Source organism: Phaenicophaeus curvirostris, chromosome 3, assembly GCF_032191515.1.
Source record: "Phaenicophaeus curvirostris isolate KB17595 chromosome 3, BPBGC_Pcur_1.0, whole genome shotgun sequence".
Classification (NCBI taxonomy): Eukaryota; Metazoa; Chordata; class Aves; order Cuculiformes; family Cuculidae; genus Phaenicophaeus; species Phaenicophaeus curvirostris.
Genome location: NC_091394.1, coordinates 6,178,352 through 6,195,420, shown reverse-complemented (window position 1 = coordinate 6,195,420; position 17,069 = coordinate 6,178,352). Strand labels below are relative to the sequence as shown.

The following is a 17,069-nucleotide window of genomic DNA, read 5'->3' as shown; positions in this document are numbered from 1 at the left end:
TGCTTTATAATATATTTATGTGCTTTTGGGAGCCTCTCTCTTTTACAACACAGAGAGCATCATCTTAAACACAGCTCAGGCAAGAGAAGTGCCCAGCTCTGCTTTGTGATGCCTTTCCTGCAAGTAGTTCAGGAGCTAATGCTATCAACTGACAGTGCCAATTGTCAGGCCTTCTGAGCACCAGCTATATAATCATAGAATCATAGAATCACCAAGTTGGAAGAGACCCACTGGATCATCGAGTCCAACCATATGCTATGAAACGGAAGATAACCCTGATGTTCAGGATGGGCTGCAACTCTTATGCAAAGTGCTTTGTTCAAAGGGCTATCCTAAGATCAGAATAAGTGAACAGTGTCTCTGTCTCAGACAGCTTTTACTCTTCTCATTGGAATGTGGAGCAAGCAATGAAGGGGTGAGAGATTGTCCGCAGTCAGGTCTGTATACTGTCCTGCACAGCTTTGCTCTGCCTTCCCTGTTCTCAGAAAAGAGGGCTTGAGCAAGCAAGATTTGTTCACCCTTGCTTGCTCAAGCTCACTAGAGGCAGGCGGAGTCACTTGGCTGTGGCTGAAGTTCAGACTGAGATGAAGGAACAGGACACCAGGGGCTAAAAGTTCAGTGTGTTGCTGTTCTGTTAGCTCCTGAGAGAGAGAAGCAATTAAGAAAGTAAAACCAGCTAATTCACGGGTTTGGGCCAGTCATCATAGACTCATGGAATGGTTTGGGTTGGAAGGGACCTTAAGATCATTCCGTTCCAACCCCGCTGCCGTGAGCAGGGACACCTCGCACTAGACCAGCTGCTCCAGCCTCCATCCAGACTGGCCCTGAACATCTCCAGGGATGGGGCAGCCACAGCTTCCCTGGGCAACCTGTTCCACTGCCTCACCACTCCCATTGTGAAGAATTTCTTCTTAATGTCTAATCTAAATCTTCTCCCTTCCAATTTAAAGCCATTCTTCCTTGTCCTGTCACGACTTGAGGGCAAATCTCAATAAACGTGAAGAACTGAAGAGAAAAATTCTATGGAGATTTCAGTTTCCTAACCCCTTGTGTGAGGAGGCTCATGGTCGTTTCCTTCTCACCTCCAGCTTCCCTGTTCCCTTCAATGACATCTTCCCCACACGACAATGCCTGACCTCGTCTGCTCTGTTCATCAGTTGCAAGTTAGAACAGCAAATTTTTTGGTTGCAAGTAACATTGGTTGGAGACTAAGAGAAAAATAAACCTCCAACATTTGCTCTTAGGAACAAAAAAGCAAAAGCAATGGGCTTGGACTCATTCAATTCTTTATTTGAGGTGCAAGCCCTAAATATAAATTAGCTCGTGAGTGGAACTTGGTTTGGTTCATGGCCTGCTCACCCTGGGTATGAGTCCCACACAGGAAGCCTGAAGTGCTGGAGGGGATGACCCCAACATTTCTCGTAGAAGCCTCTGGTTTTGCAAGCACAGTTTCCTTTCCCAGGCACTGCTGGCCACACCTGGAAACTCTAATACGAATGTGCCTGCCTAGCATCTTTCTTTAGCCTCTTCTAAGATTTAAACTTACCGTAGAACTTGCCAGCAAGATTCAGAGGCCAGATTGAGATTAATTTAAAATTTGGCTGACAGAAGAAGGCTCAGATGGAGCCAGCGCTGCACTGAATATGTCACCAGCTGCCTTTCTTCTCTGCTGTGCTCTGCTCCAAAAGACAGTTTCTTGACTTCAAACAGGCAGCCTTCATTTTCCACCTTTCTCAGATGTTTTTGAGCAACCTAGTTTCTCTGGAGAGCAGTCCATGGGGTTAAGAGTTTTCTTACTTTGAAAAGGTGAGACCTTCTGGGCATCAACTACCAAGAGAGCACCAGTCACTAAAAGCAGGCTGTTTTGGAAAGTTATCAAAGCTGCTGCAGAGGCAATTCTCCATGGGGAGGACAAAGGTTCAGAAATTGTTCTCAGCCAGCTCAATCCACACAGTGAAACCCTTGCAAAAAGGAAACGGACTTCCCACGTGTCAGTTTTGACACTGCCATACTGTTTCTTGCCTGTATTTCAGCACACTAATTGCTTGGAAAGGTGGGGGGTAAAAGATCTTATACTTAGATCTTTGCGTAGGTGCTGTTGCTAAGATGCATGGTGAAAAAAAAAATAAATTAATCTTTTTTCTTTTGACTTTGTATTTTTTCTCCATCCTGGCCAATCCCTGCAGAGGAGCAGGTGTACCATCCCCAAATCCAACCTGTCCAGGGTGCAGTGGGAGGGCAGGGCCAGCTTTTGTTATTTTCTCTCAATCAGCCATGAATATTACTTCTGAACAGCTTGATGTGTAAAATACAAAAGCCCATTAACACTAGTACTTCAGACCGGGCTATTTTTTTGTTTACTTTGAGAAGATAACGGTCCGTTCCACTGGTATTTAGGAAAGCCTCTCATTAGCCTCCATATTTGTGTGAGGGATGGTCTCTAGAGAAGAGTTAAGCTTGCTAGAAAAAAAACAAATTCATGAGAGGCAAACAGGAAAAAAAGTAATAGCATAGAGTACCACATTTTGCTGAAACTCTTGTTGCTATTTTTATTTTTCTGTGTTGTTAGGCTCTCTCTAAAGTAGCTCTCTCAGCAAACAAGGCCAGGATGAAAGACAGGCTGATTAACAAAATCAAGGCTGCTGAAGAAACACTGATGCAGTGGTTGGTGATTTTTCCTGAGCCAGATAAGTATTAGTGCAGCAATGCAGCAAGAGGGAACCAAAATCATAGAATCATAGAATAACCAGGTTGGAAGAGACCCACCGGATCATCGAGTCCAACCATTCCAAATCCTCACCATGTACAGGCAATGGAAGGTTTTAGGTACACTTTACGAGTGAAATTTGCTGATGATAACATGGTCAACAGCAGTTTACACATGTGCTGATCCATCATTTGAAGGTAGGAAAGTTCTTCTTCACATACTCTCTTAAACCACTATAACTTTGTGGGGTAGGTAATTGCGGAGGCATGTAAATGTTTGCAGGGGTTTTCTCATTTTATGATACTCTACAAATATTATCATTGCTTGTCCAACCCGCTGCCAGCATTCCTTTCTTGATGATATGGATATGGCTTTTCACTTCTTTCTTTTGATGATTCCCAAATCTACATCCTTTCTTCTGACCCTCCCTGCTTTGTAGGGAAGGGAGAAGTGTCGCTCTTCAGCTAAAAGCAACCAAAAACACAAACGCCAAATCAGCCTCCTGTGGTCACAACACTGTTTCTGAGAAGCTAATCCTTTCAACAAATTGCAAAAAGTGAGACATAGTGCTAAAAAAAAAAAAATAATCCTCTTTTCTGCCCTGCTTCATAGAAGTAAAAATGAAGCAATCCCTCCAGGAGAGCTATTACCAGCCCCGTACACATCCAGCCCCTGCACATGCCCTGTACCACTTGCTCAAGGAGGAAGGCAGGCAGGGTGGGGATCCCTTGCGGTGAGGTTTCCTTCACCACAGGTTCCGTTCCCAGCTATGCTTTTATTCTAGGGCTTCAGAAAAAGGAGAAGTAAATTCTGCTGTTGCAATTATTTGGAGAACTTGATCCCAGAGTGGCACCAATGTACCAAGAGGTTGCAAATACCAAGTGGGCACATTTTTCAGAAAAAGTTCTCAGAAAATTGCCTGAAAGCAGGAAGAGAATAGGTCCGTCTCAGTTCAGCATCATTAACACAAAAGTTCTCCTCTGTTATCACATGCAAAATAGGCCATAGAACAGAGCTTTTCCATCTTTTGCAGCAAAATGTTTGTTCATTTTTCTAAATCCAAGATGCTCTGATTTTAATGTTAACTGTGCCATGGTCACCTGCAGTGCATGATCTGGAACAAGCAACAGGGAAAGGATCAAAACTCAAATGCTGGCTTTGCCACTACATTTGGACTTAAATGCTCAGAATCTCTGAGAGGTTGGTATCAGCTGGGAGTGAAACATGATCTGGGAGGGAGCACCTAAGTCAGGACCAGCATCAGCAAAGGTTTTGTAGAAACCAGACTAGACTAGAAACCAAACCACCTACCTCACTGGTGTCTCTAGCCTGTGGTGAAACCAGTGTCACAGCATCTTTGCAGTTACCTATGTGAGCAAGGCTGAAGTGATGCCTTCCTCCAGAGCAAAGGAGTTTCAAGGTGTTAGAGCTGTGCCACTTTTTGCAAGTATGGAGCCTAGCAGAGGAAACCCTGCCAGAGAGGAGGTGTTTAAACCCTCTCTGTAACTCAGTTTGGAAAGTGGAGGTAGAGACATAGCTTGAATTTCATAGTTCTGCTTGGAACATTATTTGCAGCAGGAATTCCTTACGTCTGCCAGACCCTGCTATGTGGTTCTCTGCAAGAGAGCTGCAGAATTGTGCTGAACAGTAATTTATAGCTTTTTAGGGGACTGATGAAAAGAATGTATTGTGGGTGAGGGGAAAAAGCTGAGACTTGACAATGTCCTGGTGATGGAAGCAGCTAAGTCAGGCTGCCTTAGAGAAATGCACACCCATCCCTACTGCAGCTCCTCCAAACAGGTTCTGAGCCATCTCACAACTGAAGCTGCCCATCTTACCCACAGTTTGTGGGAATATGGGACAATGCCCTCAAAAATTCCTTTGGCAGAAAAAAAAATCTCAACATTGTCTTGCAAAATGCCTGGGGTCAGCACTGTCAAGACCGTCACATAGCAGCAGAACAAATACTGCTGGTTGGATCTGGAAGAAGCAGAGAAGACTAGGGGAGAAGGCCAACTCCTGAACTCTTTCCAGTGGCTGGAGGAACTGGAAACTCAGCTGTGTGTACACAGTGAAGAGCAGTAAAGGCCCCCAAACTGAATAGTCTTTAAAAAGAATTAATTTAATGTGAAGGAAAGTCATTCATCTATGGGCATCATTTGTTTGACGGTGTGACCTGGGAGTCTAAAATAAATGACCTAAAACTTTCACTCTATTTCTAATAGTCTACCTGAAGGGTAAGAAAGGGCATTTCTATCTTTATGGAAATACCAACGAAATATTGCTGTGAATCAACTTGCAATGTACTTTGTCTGGTATGGAAGACACATAGCTGAAAAATGAGATTAATTTCTCCCATATATTTCTTCCAAAGCCCAAGAAAACTGGTATTGGAAAAAAATGTTCAATTAACAAATTCTATGGTAAAGAAAATTGGGAAAGTCTTGCGGCTTTGGCATAGGCATTAGAATATTGAATAGACACCTTTCAGAAATTGTAAAAATTCTAAAAAATTGACCAATTTTCAAATTGGTAAAAAGATTATATAATTCATGTGTAACCCTCAGTAAGACATAAAAGGTTGTTGATGCTTAATGGGATCGAGAATATTTGTTGTCTGTACTGGGGATGGCATCAGCTGGTTTGCATGTTAGTATGGTATTCAGACTGCTTCTCTTTAACAATTCATGGAGAAAATCTGGAGTGTTTCTGAGGGAAACCCATGGGATTTAATCATCAAAGGATGAAAAATGCATCATCTATCCTTTGCTGGTGACAAAAACTTCACTGGGACACAGAAGAATAGGTGTGAAAATAACTAGAAAGAAAGAATGAAGGAAAAAGCAAGCATATGTGAATATTTCTTACAGCAGGACAGAGATGGTAGAAATATTTAAACTGATCGAAACAGCAAAGATATTCCCATCCCAGCCATGAGCCACTGGAATGTGCTGAACCCCTGAAGCTGTAGGACAACTTAGCACTCAGCTGTCACCGAGAAACCCAACAAGTCAAAATCTAGCATTACTCAATAGCTGCTCTAGCGAAATAGTCTAACCTCAAGAGATCCCCTACTCCCACTGCCCTTCCCTAAGGCAGAATCATCTATTCTTGTATTATTCCCAAAAGCTACTTGTCTGCTCTGTTCTTCAAAAGCTCTACAGATGCTTTGTAAGTTAAAACAGCACTCTGATTCACTCAGCAGTGACTCATCTAAGAACTCACTTCTGCTGCTTCACTGTCTTGACTGTTAGAAAGTTTTTCCTAACATGCTTCTTCCTCGTTTCTGCTACTATGCTGCCTAATTTGCTTCCTAATCTGTTTCCTCAGTTCTGCATCCTATGCTCATGACTTCTTGTGCACCACAGGTGTGGAGAAGACTTGAGAACTGCTTTTATCTCCTGTCTTAATTTTCTCTCCCTAAAACAAAGTGGTTCTGATTCCTCCCTGTTTTCTAGCCCTCTGAGCAGTCTGGTCGCTCCTGTCAGGAGTGTCACCAAATGGTTTCTATCCTCCTTGAACTGAGATGCCTGAAAGCCATGTCCTTGCCTTGCTGTCCCCCATTACAGTGAGAGAATTACCTTGTGTCTCTGCATTTGATCACACCTGATGGCATATTGTCTGCTGTTTCCCAGCCTGCATTTAAGAGGTTAACTGTTTTTACTTGAGCATGGTACTTCAAAGCTTGCTTTCTTGAATTGCATTTAACTTTTTCCACACCATGTCTCCAGTTTGTCGCTATTAGCTTGAATTTTGATTCTGTGCTCTAGTGTGCAGATGCTCCTGTGCAGCGTGGTTTCTGCAGATGTAATAAGTGTGCTAATATCCATCTAGGATATTAAAGGATACATGGAATAATATCAGATCCAAGGCTGAGCCCTCTAAAATCACACTTGACCGTGCTCTCTTCTTTTGCTCATGAACTGTTGTGAGCTACTTTCTGAGGACGATATTACAGATTGTATTAATTCTGCAGAGGTTATGCCCAAGCTGGTTTGCTTCCTCTCTTTAAATTGAAATAACACTTTGCTGTGAGAAGATAATGATTTACTTCCACTGGCCAATTGATATTGGAATGACAAACAGGGTAAGAGAGCAGAAGATGAAAGCCCAGGGAGGTGGTTGAGTCACCTTCCCTGGAGGTGTTTAAGGGACGGGTGGACGAGGTGCTGAGGGGCATGGTTTAGTATTTGATAGGAATGGTTGGACTTGATGATCCGGTGGGTCTTTTCCAGCCTGGTGATTCTATGATTCTCTGAAAGTTATCTTCTACAGGCCTGGTGGGATGTGGTAGGTGGTGTGGATTGCAGTGACAACCCTGAATGGACACACATAAAACTCACATCTGGGGCATGTGATGGGTGCACTGCAGACAACATGAGGATGAACATGAAGGGAGACAATAGAGCATCAACAACACGTGTGTTGTGGTTCCTGCTTGCTGTGATGTGTGTGTCTGCTGGGTCACTGAGTATGAGGCTGTGGATAGACATCCCCCATGCTCCCAGAACTGAGGTGTCCAAGATAGAGATGGACACCAGCTGGGCTAGGGGAACCATCCTGTGGTTCTTCAGCCACCGTGGCTTTTACACAGCTCAAGTGCATTGAGATACATCCCAAACGGACACCATAACCCCCTTGGCACAAGAATTCGGTTTTCCCAGGGGCCATCTCATACCCCCAGCTCATCTCCACCATCTAATGCAGCGTGGGGATCCTCAAGCACCACTGTCCTCTCTTCTGAGTGAATGGTTCCTGGAACCTGCCCTTCTGTTCAGGTCTCCAAAGTACACAGTGTGTATCTTATAGCCTCACAAAATTTGTGCCGGGGGCTCCTAAGGTCTGTGAAGCCATATGGAGTGAGTCATGTCTTCTTTCGTCCTGGCCTGCTGACTCTTCTCCCAGACAGTAAGAAGGAGAATTTCTCACAAGTTTTCTCTGGAACTGAAGGTCTGTATAAGCCTCATTATTGGGGAAAAAAAGTGCAAAAAGTTTCCAGAGTTTGCAAAAGGAAAAATTTTACGAAGCTCAGTCAGTCACTGACACAGACTGTCTAAACATTAGCTAGGTTCCTGGAGACCTAGCAAGTTTGCAACTTGTAAACAAGTTAATAACTAGTTATTGGAACTCCATTCATTGGATTTCTAAGAAGGATGTTTACTGGGAGAACTGCATCTGCAGCGATATCCAGAGCAAAACATTTACATGTACTCTAAATTGATGTGACCACTCCTTTTCCCAAACTGACCAGTAACTGGTGTCAACCACATTTTCCTACCTTCTCCTTCATACTGTTTCCACCTTAGGGTCTTCTGCCTTTCCTTTGTAATTCCTTTTTTTTTGTCCTTTTTTCCCATGTAAGTTATTCCCCATAATGCAATCTGCACCCCCTAAATAGCTCCAGAGCAAAGTAGGGGACTAACTAAGGCTTTGAGACATAATTGTCTATATCTTGGGAATCATCCTTGTGCTGGAGCAGGAAGAGATACGATAGGGCAGAAGGTGTCTAAGACACCTCCTTTCTGCAAGAGCACAACACTGCAGAAAAGGGCTGACTTGTCTCTCCAGCTGCTTGTAGGAATGTTGGTAATTTAATGTAGAGATTAATTAAAATGACTATTCAACACTGCTAAATGGCACAAGTTTTAACACTTCTTTTTCATTAAGAATATCTTGGCTCTTAGTCCTGTATCTGAAGATAAAACATCAGAACACTTGATTTTTCTCCTGGGTCAAAAAATTCTTATAAAACAAGTTCCAGGGGAAGAAGAGTAAGGTTGGGGTGTTTAAAGGAGCTGTCCTAAAAGCTGACTTGATTGCTCGATCTGCCCTTGTTTTTGACATTTCCCCCATCTCCCCCGCTTTTTGTTGACAGGTTCTTAGAGGATGGGTGGTGTCTTTTTCTGAGAGCAGCATCAGATATGGTTACATGAAAAACAAGCATGTGAGAGTTTTACAGTGACTGCAAAATTGTTTCAGGGTGGAGGATGGGGTCGTGTGGAGTGGGGCTTCATTAGCCAACAGGGGAAAAGTTACTATTGTTTGGAATAGCTCAACAAGACTGAGATAAAAGTTCTTGTGTGCACGTTTTGAGGGTGGCAGGGGGAAGCTGAGGTGCTATAAAATAAAGCGGGGAGGAAGCTGCTTTGTTAGGCTGATTGTCTGAGATCAGAACACAGCAAAGGCACGGGCATGCAGCCTGGCAGTGCAAAATGATGCCAACCCTAATGCAAAGATGAGGCAAGCAGAAAAGGGGCCCAGGCATCCTAGCCAGGTGGGTTGTTTTGTTTTGTCCATGTTAAATCATCCTATCTCAGGGGAAAGAACACGGTGCTCCCCTGGGGGATAGGTTTCAGGAGAAACATCTCATGCTGTGGGCGATGTAGGTGAGGCTGCCATCAAGGGACGATGTGGCAAACAGGAACGAATCAAAGCGACTCCTCTTTGTGCATTTGCAATGGAGGCTGAGTCATTACCATTCATCACCAGCCCGGCTGGTGTGTTCATTCTGGTGACAGTTGTTTTCAGGAGAGAGGACAGCTTTTGATGCCTTTTAATTCCTGAAAATAAAAGAAAAAAGGGCTGTCAAGGTAACAGGCATCCGGAGAGGCGGACTGAAAACAGTGGGTAAGGAAATAACTTCAGGACTCAGGGAAATGCAGCACAAAAGGGAGCTGCCACAACTACCAGGAAAACGTGGCTTGCTCCTTCATGTTTCTGAAGGAAGTGGTAAACAGCTGAAACTTCCCATGCTCAATTTACAAATGAGCTCCAATTGTAGGGAAGTACAGGAAAGTTGGTGTTGCTGTTGCCGGGTATTTTCTCCAGGATTCTTCCTGCTAGGGTGGCCATGTGTGTTGGGGTCATTTGTCTCTGTATGTGTGACATTGCTAATTTTGCAATTTAGAATCATAGAATCACAGAATAACCAGGTTTAAATCAAGCCCAAAAAGCCTCCTCAGCAGGAACAGTGAAGCCTCTCCTGGCCCATGTCAGTGCTCTGAGACTGACATGTTCCACAGCACCCACTGACTTTACAAGGGGTCAAGATCTCCCATCCACCTCCTGCTATTTCACAGAAATTATGCGGCAGTAGCTGCCCATTGCCAGGAGTGGCTCTTGCCTAGAAGCTTTCATGCCAGGTACACCCTGTGACTGCCTTGCCTTCAGCACTTCTCCTTTCCCTTACCCCCGGCAATCGTCTCTCACGTTGTCCCCGCCAGCCTCCACTAGATCAGAAGTTTCCAGCTCTGGCTCTTGCAGACAGCACCTGGAGAGGTTCCACCCACCTGCAGTAACATCTCCTCCCTCCACAGCAATGCTTTTCCTCTGCAGCTTTCATGTCTCCATCCTCTTTTCCCTGTTCTCACACCTCTCTCTTTTTTTCTTATTGATACCATCTTCTGCTCTGTTTCTCCTCAACACCCCATAATGGTGGTTTTCTCTTTTTACCACTGTCTTCATCACGGCTGGAGTGTGTTGCTGAGGCAGAGAGACTCTCACATCGAGTGCTGTAGGGTGCAACTACCACCTAATCAGAGATGGTCTTTGCCTAAAGAAATTGCTTTGAATAAGCAGGGCAGGAAAAAGAGTCAGAGGAGAAGTGACTTGGAGAAGAGGAGGCTGAGGGGAGACCTCATTGCTCTCTACAACTACCTGAAAGGAGGTCGTAGAGAGGAGGATGCTGGACTCTTCTCCCAAGTGACAGGGGACAGGACGAGAGGGAATGGCCTCAAGCTCCACCAGGGGAGGTTTAGGCTGGACATTAGGAAAAAAATTTTCACAGAAAAGGTCATTGGGCACTGGCAGAGGCTGCCCAGGGAGGTGGTTGATTCACCTTCCCTGGAGGTGTTTAAGGGACTGGTGGACGAGGTGCTGAGGGACATGGTTTAGTGATTGATGGGAATGGTTGGACTCGATGATCTGGTGGGTCTCTTCCAACCTGTTGATTCTATGATTCTATGATTCTATGACTTCCCAAAGCCTGTTCAGCAGGGCCAGAAACAAGTGCTCTCTCTAACCCATTGGGCCAAACTGTCATCTTTCCTCTACAAGGACTTAAACAAGTGTAGTTTTAAAGCAAAGCAAAGCAAAGCACAAGAGGGGCCTCCTAGGAATGAAGCTCCTCAAGGAGGCTTGCTGCTGTGGCAGAGGAAAAACGAGGCAATTGAGCCCCACTGCCCCACACTGTCCTAGGATGCTCTTGGTTTGACCCAAAAGCAGGCAGGAAAACACAGCTTCCCACCGCCAACAAGGCAGCATCCCCTGGGGTTCTCAGCTGAGATACTCAGTGTGAGAGCAAGGGAGAGGCATGGGCTCTGTGGGATACAGCACCACTTTCCAGGGACCAGGAGGCTCCTAGGGAAAGGCTGTGCTTGAGGTGGGAAGGGGGTTTTCACCTTCCTACAATGACCAAAGTGATGCCACAGGATTTGCTACGGGAGCTTATGAACATGGCTCTAAGGACTGGGATGAGTTTAGGTCAGGGGATCCAAATAAGCCACCAGCCCTGTCTCCTCTCTTGTCTTCTCCAGCTGGACTAGTTCAAGTTATAAACTCTCTCACTGCCTAGGAGACCAGGTGTCTCCACATTCAGCCCTGCAGAAACCCAATTAAAAAAAAAAAAGCCATAATAATTAAAGATGAGCTCATTACATCTTCTTGTGACTCATCTGCTGGAAGCTGTAGTGAACACTGCTGCTGTGCTGGAAGTCTCACTTTTAAGGGTGTGGTGACACATGCAATTACTAGAGTGAGTAATCAAAACTCGGTACAGGTTTACTGTCATTTCACACTAACTTCTGGCAGCAGAGATGTGAGGGCCCAGCACCTGTATGTGCAAACAGGTATCACCTGAGTGATTCAATGAAGTCAGCAGGACTATGCAAGGCTTAGACATTACTCGAGGCCCAAATGTGATTTTCATAGAACCATAGAATAGTTTGGGTTGGAAGGGACCTTAAAGATCATCTAGTTCCTACCTCCCTGACATGGGCAGGGACACCTACTAGATGATGCTGCTCAAGGCCCCATCCAGCCTGGCCTTGAGCACCTCCAGGGATGGGGCAGCCACAGCCTCCCTGGGCAACCTGGGCCAGGGCCTCTTTTGTCAGTGCCTCTGACTTTGTGGAAGTCCAGAGTAAGTTAGTCTGTAGGTACGGTCGTCTCACAAACTGAGAAACCTGGCAGAGGAGAGTCAACTTGCTTTATCAAATTTAGAAAATGCTTCCACTGAAGAGATCAGTGTGATGTGGAATTAGTAGTGACTGGGATACTCAAATAATATGCCTATAATTTACAGGAAGCTTTACTTTACTTTGTGTCCTACACCTGGGTCGGAGCAATCTGCGGTTTCAATACAGGATGGGAGATGATGTGATTGAGAGCAGCCCTGCAGAGAAGGACTTGGGGGTGCTGGTTGATGGGAAGCTTGAAATGACCCAGCGATGTGCGCTTACAGCCCAGAAGGCCAACCATGTCCTGGGCTGCATCAAAAGAAACGTGGCCAGCAGGTCGAGAGACGTGATTCTGCCCATCTGTCCCTCTCTTGCGAGACCTCATCTGGAGTATTGTGTCCAGTTCTGGAATCCCCAACATAAGCTGGATATGGAGCTGCTGGAACAGGTCCAGAGGAGGCCACAAAGATGATTCGAGGGTTGGAGCACCTCCCATATGAGGACAGGCTGAGAGGGTTGGGGTTGTTCAGCCTGGAGAAGAGAAGGCTCCAAGGAGACCTTATAGCGACCTTCCAGTACCTGAAAGGCCTACAATAAATCTGGGGAAGGACTGTTTACAAAGGCTTGTAGTGATAGGACTAGGGGGAATGGGTGTAAGCTGGAGAGGGGCAGATTTAGAACTAGACATAAGGAGAAATTTCTTCACTGTGAGGGTGGTGAGGCACTGGCACAGGTTGCCCAGAGAAGCTGTGGCTGCCCCATCCCTGGAGGTGTTCAAGGCCAGGTTGATGGGGCCTTGAGCAACATGATCTAGTGGAAGTTGTCCCTGCCCATGGCAGGGGTGTAGGAACTAGATGGTCTTTAAGGTCCCTTCCAACCCAAACAATTCTATGAATCTGTGTTCTCCTGTTGTTCACCTGATCATCAGGAAGGTCCATAGGTTTGGTAACACACCAAAGATGGTGAGTCAGGAAAACCTAACTGCAAGAATCAGGTCCCTACAAGTGCATCTGGTGTCACTTGTGGCTTTCCAGCTTGTCCACGTGTCCATTGCTATGGGTCACTCCAGTGTGGGTCAGGATGTGCCATCACTGCTGCCGTGCTAAATAAAAAATAGAATCTCATGAACACATGGCACTGAGAGAGCCTTGGGGGTTTACACCGGTCACTGACCCTGGTGTGAAAGTGAACTGCTCTACAGACCAAGCAAGGAGATTTGTTCCCTGGCTCTACCCCTGCCACCAGAGAGGATTCACATTGATATGCAAAACCCTTAGAGCCCAGGCTGCCAGAGCTGCACTGCGCAGCGGCATTCACGGCAACAGGGCAGGGTGCATTTTGAGCCTGTCCTGCCCGCCTCTGCTCTCAAAATCAACTTCTCTCTCAGCAGTAAGACACCCCACCTCAAAAACCATCTCAAAGGCTGCCTCTGTGAAAACAAGAAGCGTTATTCATATGAATGAGACTGTTTTCATAAGTGCAGATGCGGAAGCCGTTACCACCAAAATGTTTAGGAAATCAGTAAAAGGAAATAGTTCAGCTGTAGCATAGGAACCAGTTCAAGCACTTGGCTCTGGCTACTCCCTGAGCTGCATCCTCACCACGATGCAGCACACCCAAGAAGATCAGACTGCACCTGGAGAAGAAGACGATGTCTTTGGGGAAGGTAAAGTCATCTTTTATTAAACTAACCCTTCTCCTACACAAACTAGAGACCTGTTTCTAATTCGGGTGTTTTTTCTTGGGTAAATCTGAAGTTGTCTATGAGCTTCAAGGTCACAGGGTGACCAGACTTTTTTTTTCTCCTAAGAGAATGGAGAACAAAAGCACCCCAGACACAATAAGAATAACTTCCACACTTGTTCAGCTTCCCCAGCAAGGAGTTTACAGCAGAAGAAGAAAGCTGGGGGGACACCAAGTGTGTTTTCTACAGGGCTGCACTATGCATATAGCACGTTGGGTATTCAGCATCGCAGGTGCAGCTGTCATTAAAGGAGCTCTTTACACGGGGGCTGAAGGTGACTTGCTACTTAAATTATCTGAGCAAAATTAGCCTCCTCCTCTCCAGCTGCCAAAACCCAGGCCACAAGGCTGGGTATAGTTTCTTATCCCTAAAACTGCTACTGCTAGAGCCTGACCCCTCACTCCTTGCATCCCGCGCTGCTGCTTACATGTGTACTGAGTGCTAGCAGGTCGAAATAGCAGAGATGCAGGTAAAAGAATCCAGAGAAGGATGCAGAATCTGGCCCATGGTATCTAATTTCTGCCGCTGCTGTTTCTTCCTTTTGCACCCCACTGGGGGACAGGGGAGGGGGTTGGGGGGGACGGGACTGGATGGGGGGTAGACTTTGCTCATGCAAATCTTCTCCTGGCCCCTAGACCTCCTCAGTTTCCAAGGGAGTTGAAGGCACAAAGAGCTCCCTGGATCTGCTCCAAAGACAGTGAACCTTTAAACTCACTTTCAGCACAGCTTCAGCAAACCTCATTTAAACAAAGCTCAGCTGCGGTTGGTATGGAAAACTTAGCAGTGAATAGTGCCAAATCAAGTTATCTGAGCCCCACTGAAAGGCATCGACACAGAAAAGAATGCAGTTTCAATGATGCATTATCTGTACCCAAAATACATTTCCCATGTAGATATGACCCCACACCTCACCCTGTGTCCCAGTCCAGGCTGAGAAGGGCAACAGATTTTCATAGGGAAGAGGTCAAAACATTTGCATTCAGGAAAAAATCCTGATAGTCCAGGGAAGACCTGATGCCACTGGGCAAATCAACAGGCATTCAAATTACCTTGTTGCATACCCTGCATCCTGCCCTCACGCAGGTGGATGCCGCTTCCTAGGATAACCAATATGACTCAATATGACTCAATATGACTCAATATGACATTTTCAAGTGCTCTGAAAAGCCAGTGGAATTTAGGTTTCATTGCTGCTTCTGAAATCTCTAGCCTATGTTCCTAATCAGAAACGTAGATGGAAAGGAGAGGAATGTGTGCAGGTTATTTGACATTTATATTGTGTTATCTGAATGAAAAGATACAGTGCTTAAGAAATCCTTTCCAGCTTCTCAGCTAAATTGTTTCTGGCAGGGCTGATCCAGCAACAGCTAGAAGAGACTGGCTTTTCAAAGGGAGGAACATTTTAAAAACCTCTCCATGCCCCTGCTTAGAGCAGAAGGTCGGACCAGATCACATCCTGAGATCTCTTCCCACCTGAGTTATCCTATGAACCTATGAGTTGGTGACATCCTTTTCAAGTCATCTGCATGTAACTGGGAACAAATCTACCTCAGCTGTTCTCTCAGCCAGAGGGTCTGTTGGCTTCCAAACCTACCAGCTGGAAAGCCCAAACAACTGAGACACAGATCCCTTCCCCTTCAGCCCCCTCTCCTCTCTGTTGAAGGGCTTAGCAGGGAAATGTTAACTTTTTGGCTGCTGTTGCTGCAGTTCCGTTGACTCTGGACAACCCAGCAGGCACCTTGGAGTTGGGTGGGATCCGAGCAGGGAGAGGCAGAGCCTCTTTCGGTCAGAGGGCAGCCTCCACCCTGCTCATGCTGCAGAGACCTAGGCGCCAGCCAAAACATAGTCACAGATTTTTTAGACCAGATGGAGGCGTTTGTCAGGTGCTGAGCTCCGACTCCCAGCTCAGCACAGACCACAGCTCTTAGGGTGTGGGCTTTTTTTTTTTTATTTTCTGCATCCGGCTTGATTTGGAAAGTGGTGTTGGCAGATCTCCCATCCACCTTCTTAACTTGTCCCAGTGCTTAGTTACTGTCACAGTTAAAGATAGCTACATCTTATTTCTTCTAATGTTAATTTGTCTAGTTTTTTTGAAGTTTGTTGTCCTCTTATCCAGGAGAGCAAAGGACTCACTGTTGCTTGTACACATGAATCTCTTATAACTATCCATAGACTGTATTCAAACTTCTCTTACTCTTTGCCAAGCACGTTATTATCAATGGCTGTTTCTTCCTAAGAGTGAGTTTTAATCTTTAAAGCATTTTCACAGCTTTTCTTGGAAACAAACCCTTGGTGGCGTGGACATCAGCGTGGCGCCCACCGCTTTAAAACTGTTACAAGGGACAAACCCAGAAGTTATAAGATCTGTTCACTCATGCTTTATAACTAACTAACTAACTAAATAAGTAAATCTCAGGATCAGTTTAAGGATCAGCTAATATGTACAGGGACCTCTTGAGTCCTTTTGGGTCTCAGCATCACTTGAGGGTCTTCTCTTCACCAGATTTTCTTCTATAATCCGCAAGTCTTTCAGCATCAAAATATCTTGGGATGGGGTCAACACTATCCTGTAACCATCTTAAGTAAAGGCTTATCTCCTTTGCTCCTAGCTATGTCCACACTAAAACCAGATGAATCAGCTCACTTTCTCAAGTAGCCTGTTGTCGGAGTGATTTACCACTTCCCCAGACACCGTGCTATCTGCACATTCAGTCGGTCACTGTTTAAAGTTCTCTTTCAGCTCACTATCACAAAGAGAGTTAGAACCCCTAGGGATAGACCCAACCTGTACAGGTCCTCACAAGAAACTAGCACCCCTGATAATTCTTCAGATAGGTTTAATCTGTCACTTAGATTTGTTTCAGATCCATTCAGCAAGTCACAAATCTATTCTGTTTCAAGTTTCTTAATCAAGGTCTCATACATTACCAAATTTTATTTCTAACAAAAGTCTAGGTACACTAGCAACACAATTATTTTCACTAAAATTAGTGAGTGACTGCATTCCATCTCCTTTAATTCTGCCTAAATGACTCCTACATCATCTGTTCCCTAACGAGGCCAGGATCTCTGTCAGGCTATCACACCAGTAGTAACACTACTTTCACTCACAGCTCTCCGGAAATCCTCTGGTGTTTCAAGTTTTTTTTAAAAATCAACAAAGAGTTCCTTGGATAGTTATTTTCAAAGCTATGGTTTAAAACCCTGCTTTGGGAAAGATAAATGGGAAAAGTATTATGCTTTCCCATTGATATAGACCATGAGCTAGCACTGATATTTTCCCACATGCAAACAAAAAAGTTTGTCAAAAACTTTTGTATTTTCCACATCGTTATTGATAATTCTGCCATTTTCAGTTACTTATGCTCCAACAGCATCATTTTTCTTTTTTGTACATTGAAAACCCACGTTACAGAGCTGGATGTGACAAGCAGTAGTATAC

The 17,069-nt window shown here is 45.1% G+C and overlaps 1 protein-coding gene and 1 long non-coding RNA gene across 4 annotated transcripts in view; both read left to right on the top strand.

Moving 5' to 3' along the window:
* Nucleotides 1-17,069, top strand: part of LOC138718769 (uncharacterized) — a 520,404-nt gene that overhangs the window by 276,388 nt on the left and 226,947 nt on the right. The window lies entirely within an intron of this gene.
* Nucleotides 13,281-17,069, top strand: part of RIPOR2 (RHO family interacting cell polarization regulator 2) — a 72,642-nt gene continuing 68,853 nt past the window's right edge. For 2 of the 3 annotated variants that reach the window (XM_069853297.1, XM_069853296.1), the window contains exon 1: nucleotides 13,283-13,549. In XM_069853297.1, the coding sequence (XP_069709398.1) occupies nucleotides 13,489-13,549 (61 nt within the window). In that variant the 5' untranslated portion in view covers nucleotides 13,283-13,488. Of the gene's footprint in view, nucleotides 13,550-17,069 lie in introns of all 3 variants that reach the window. The other variant, XM_069853298.1, reaches the window with a different exon arrangement.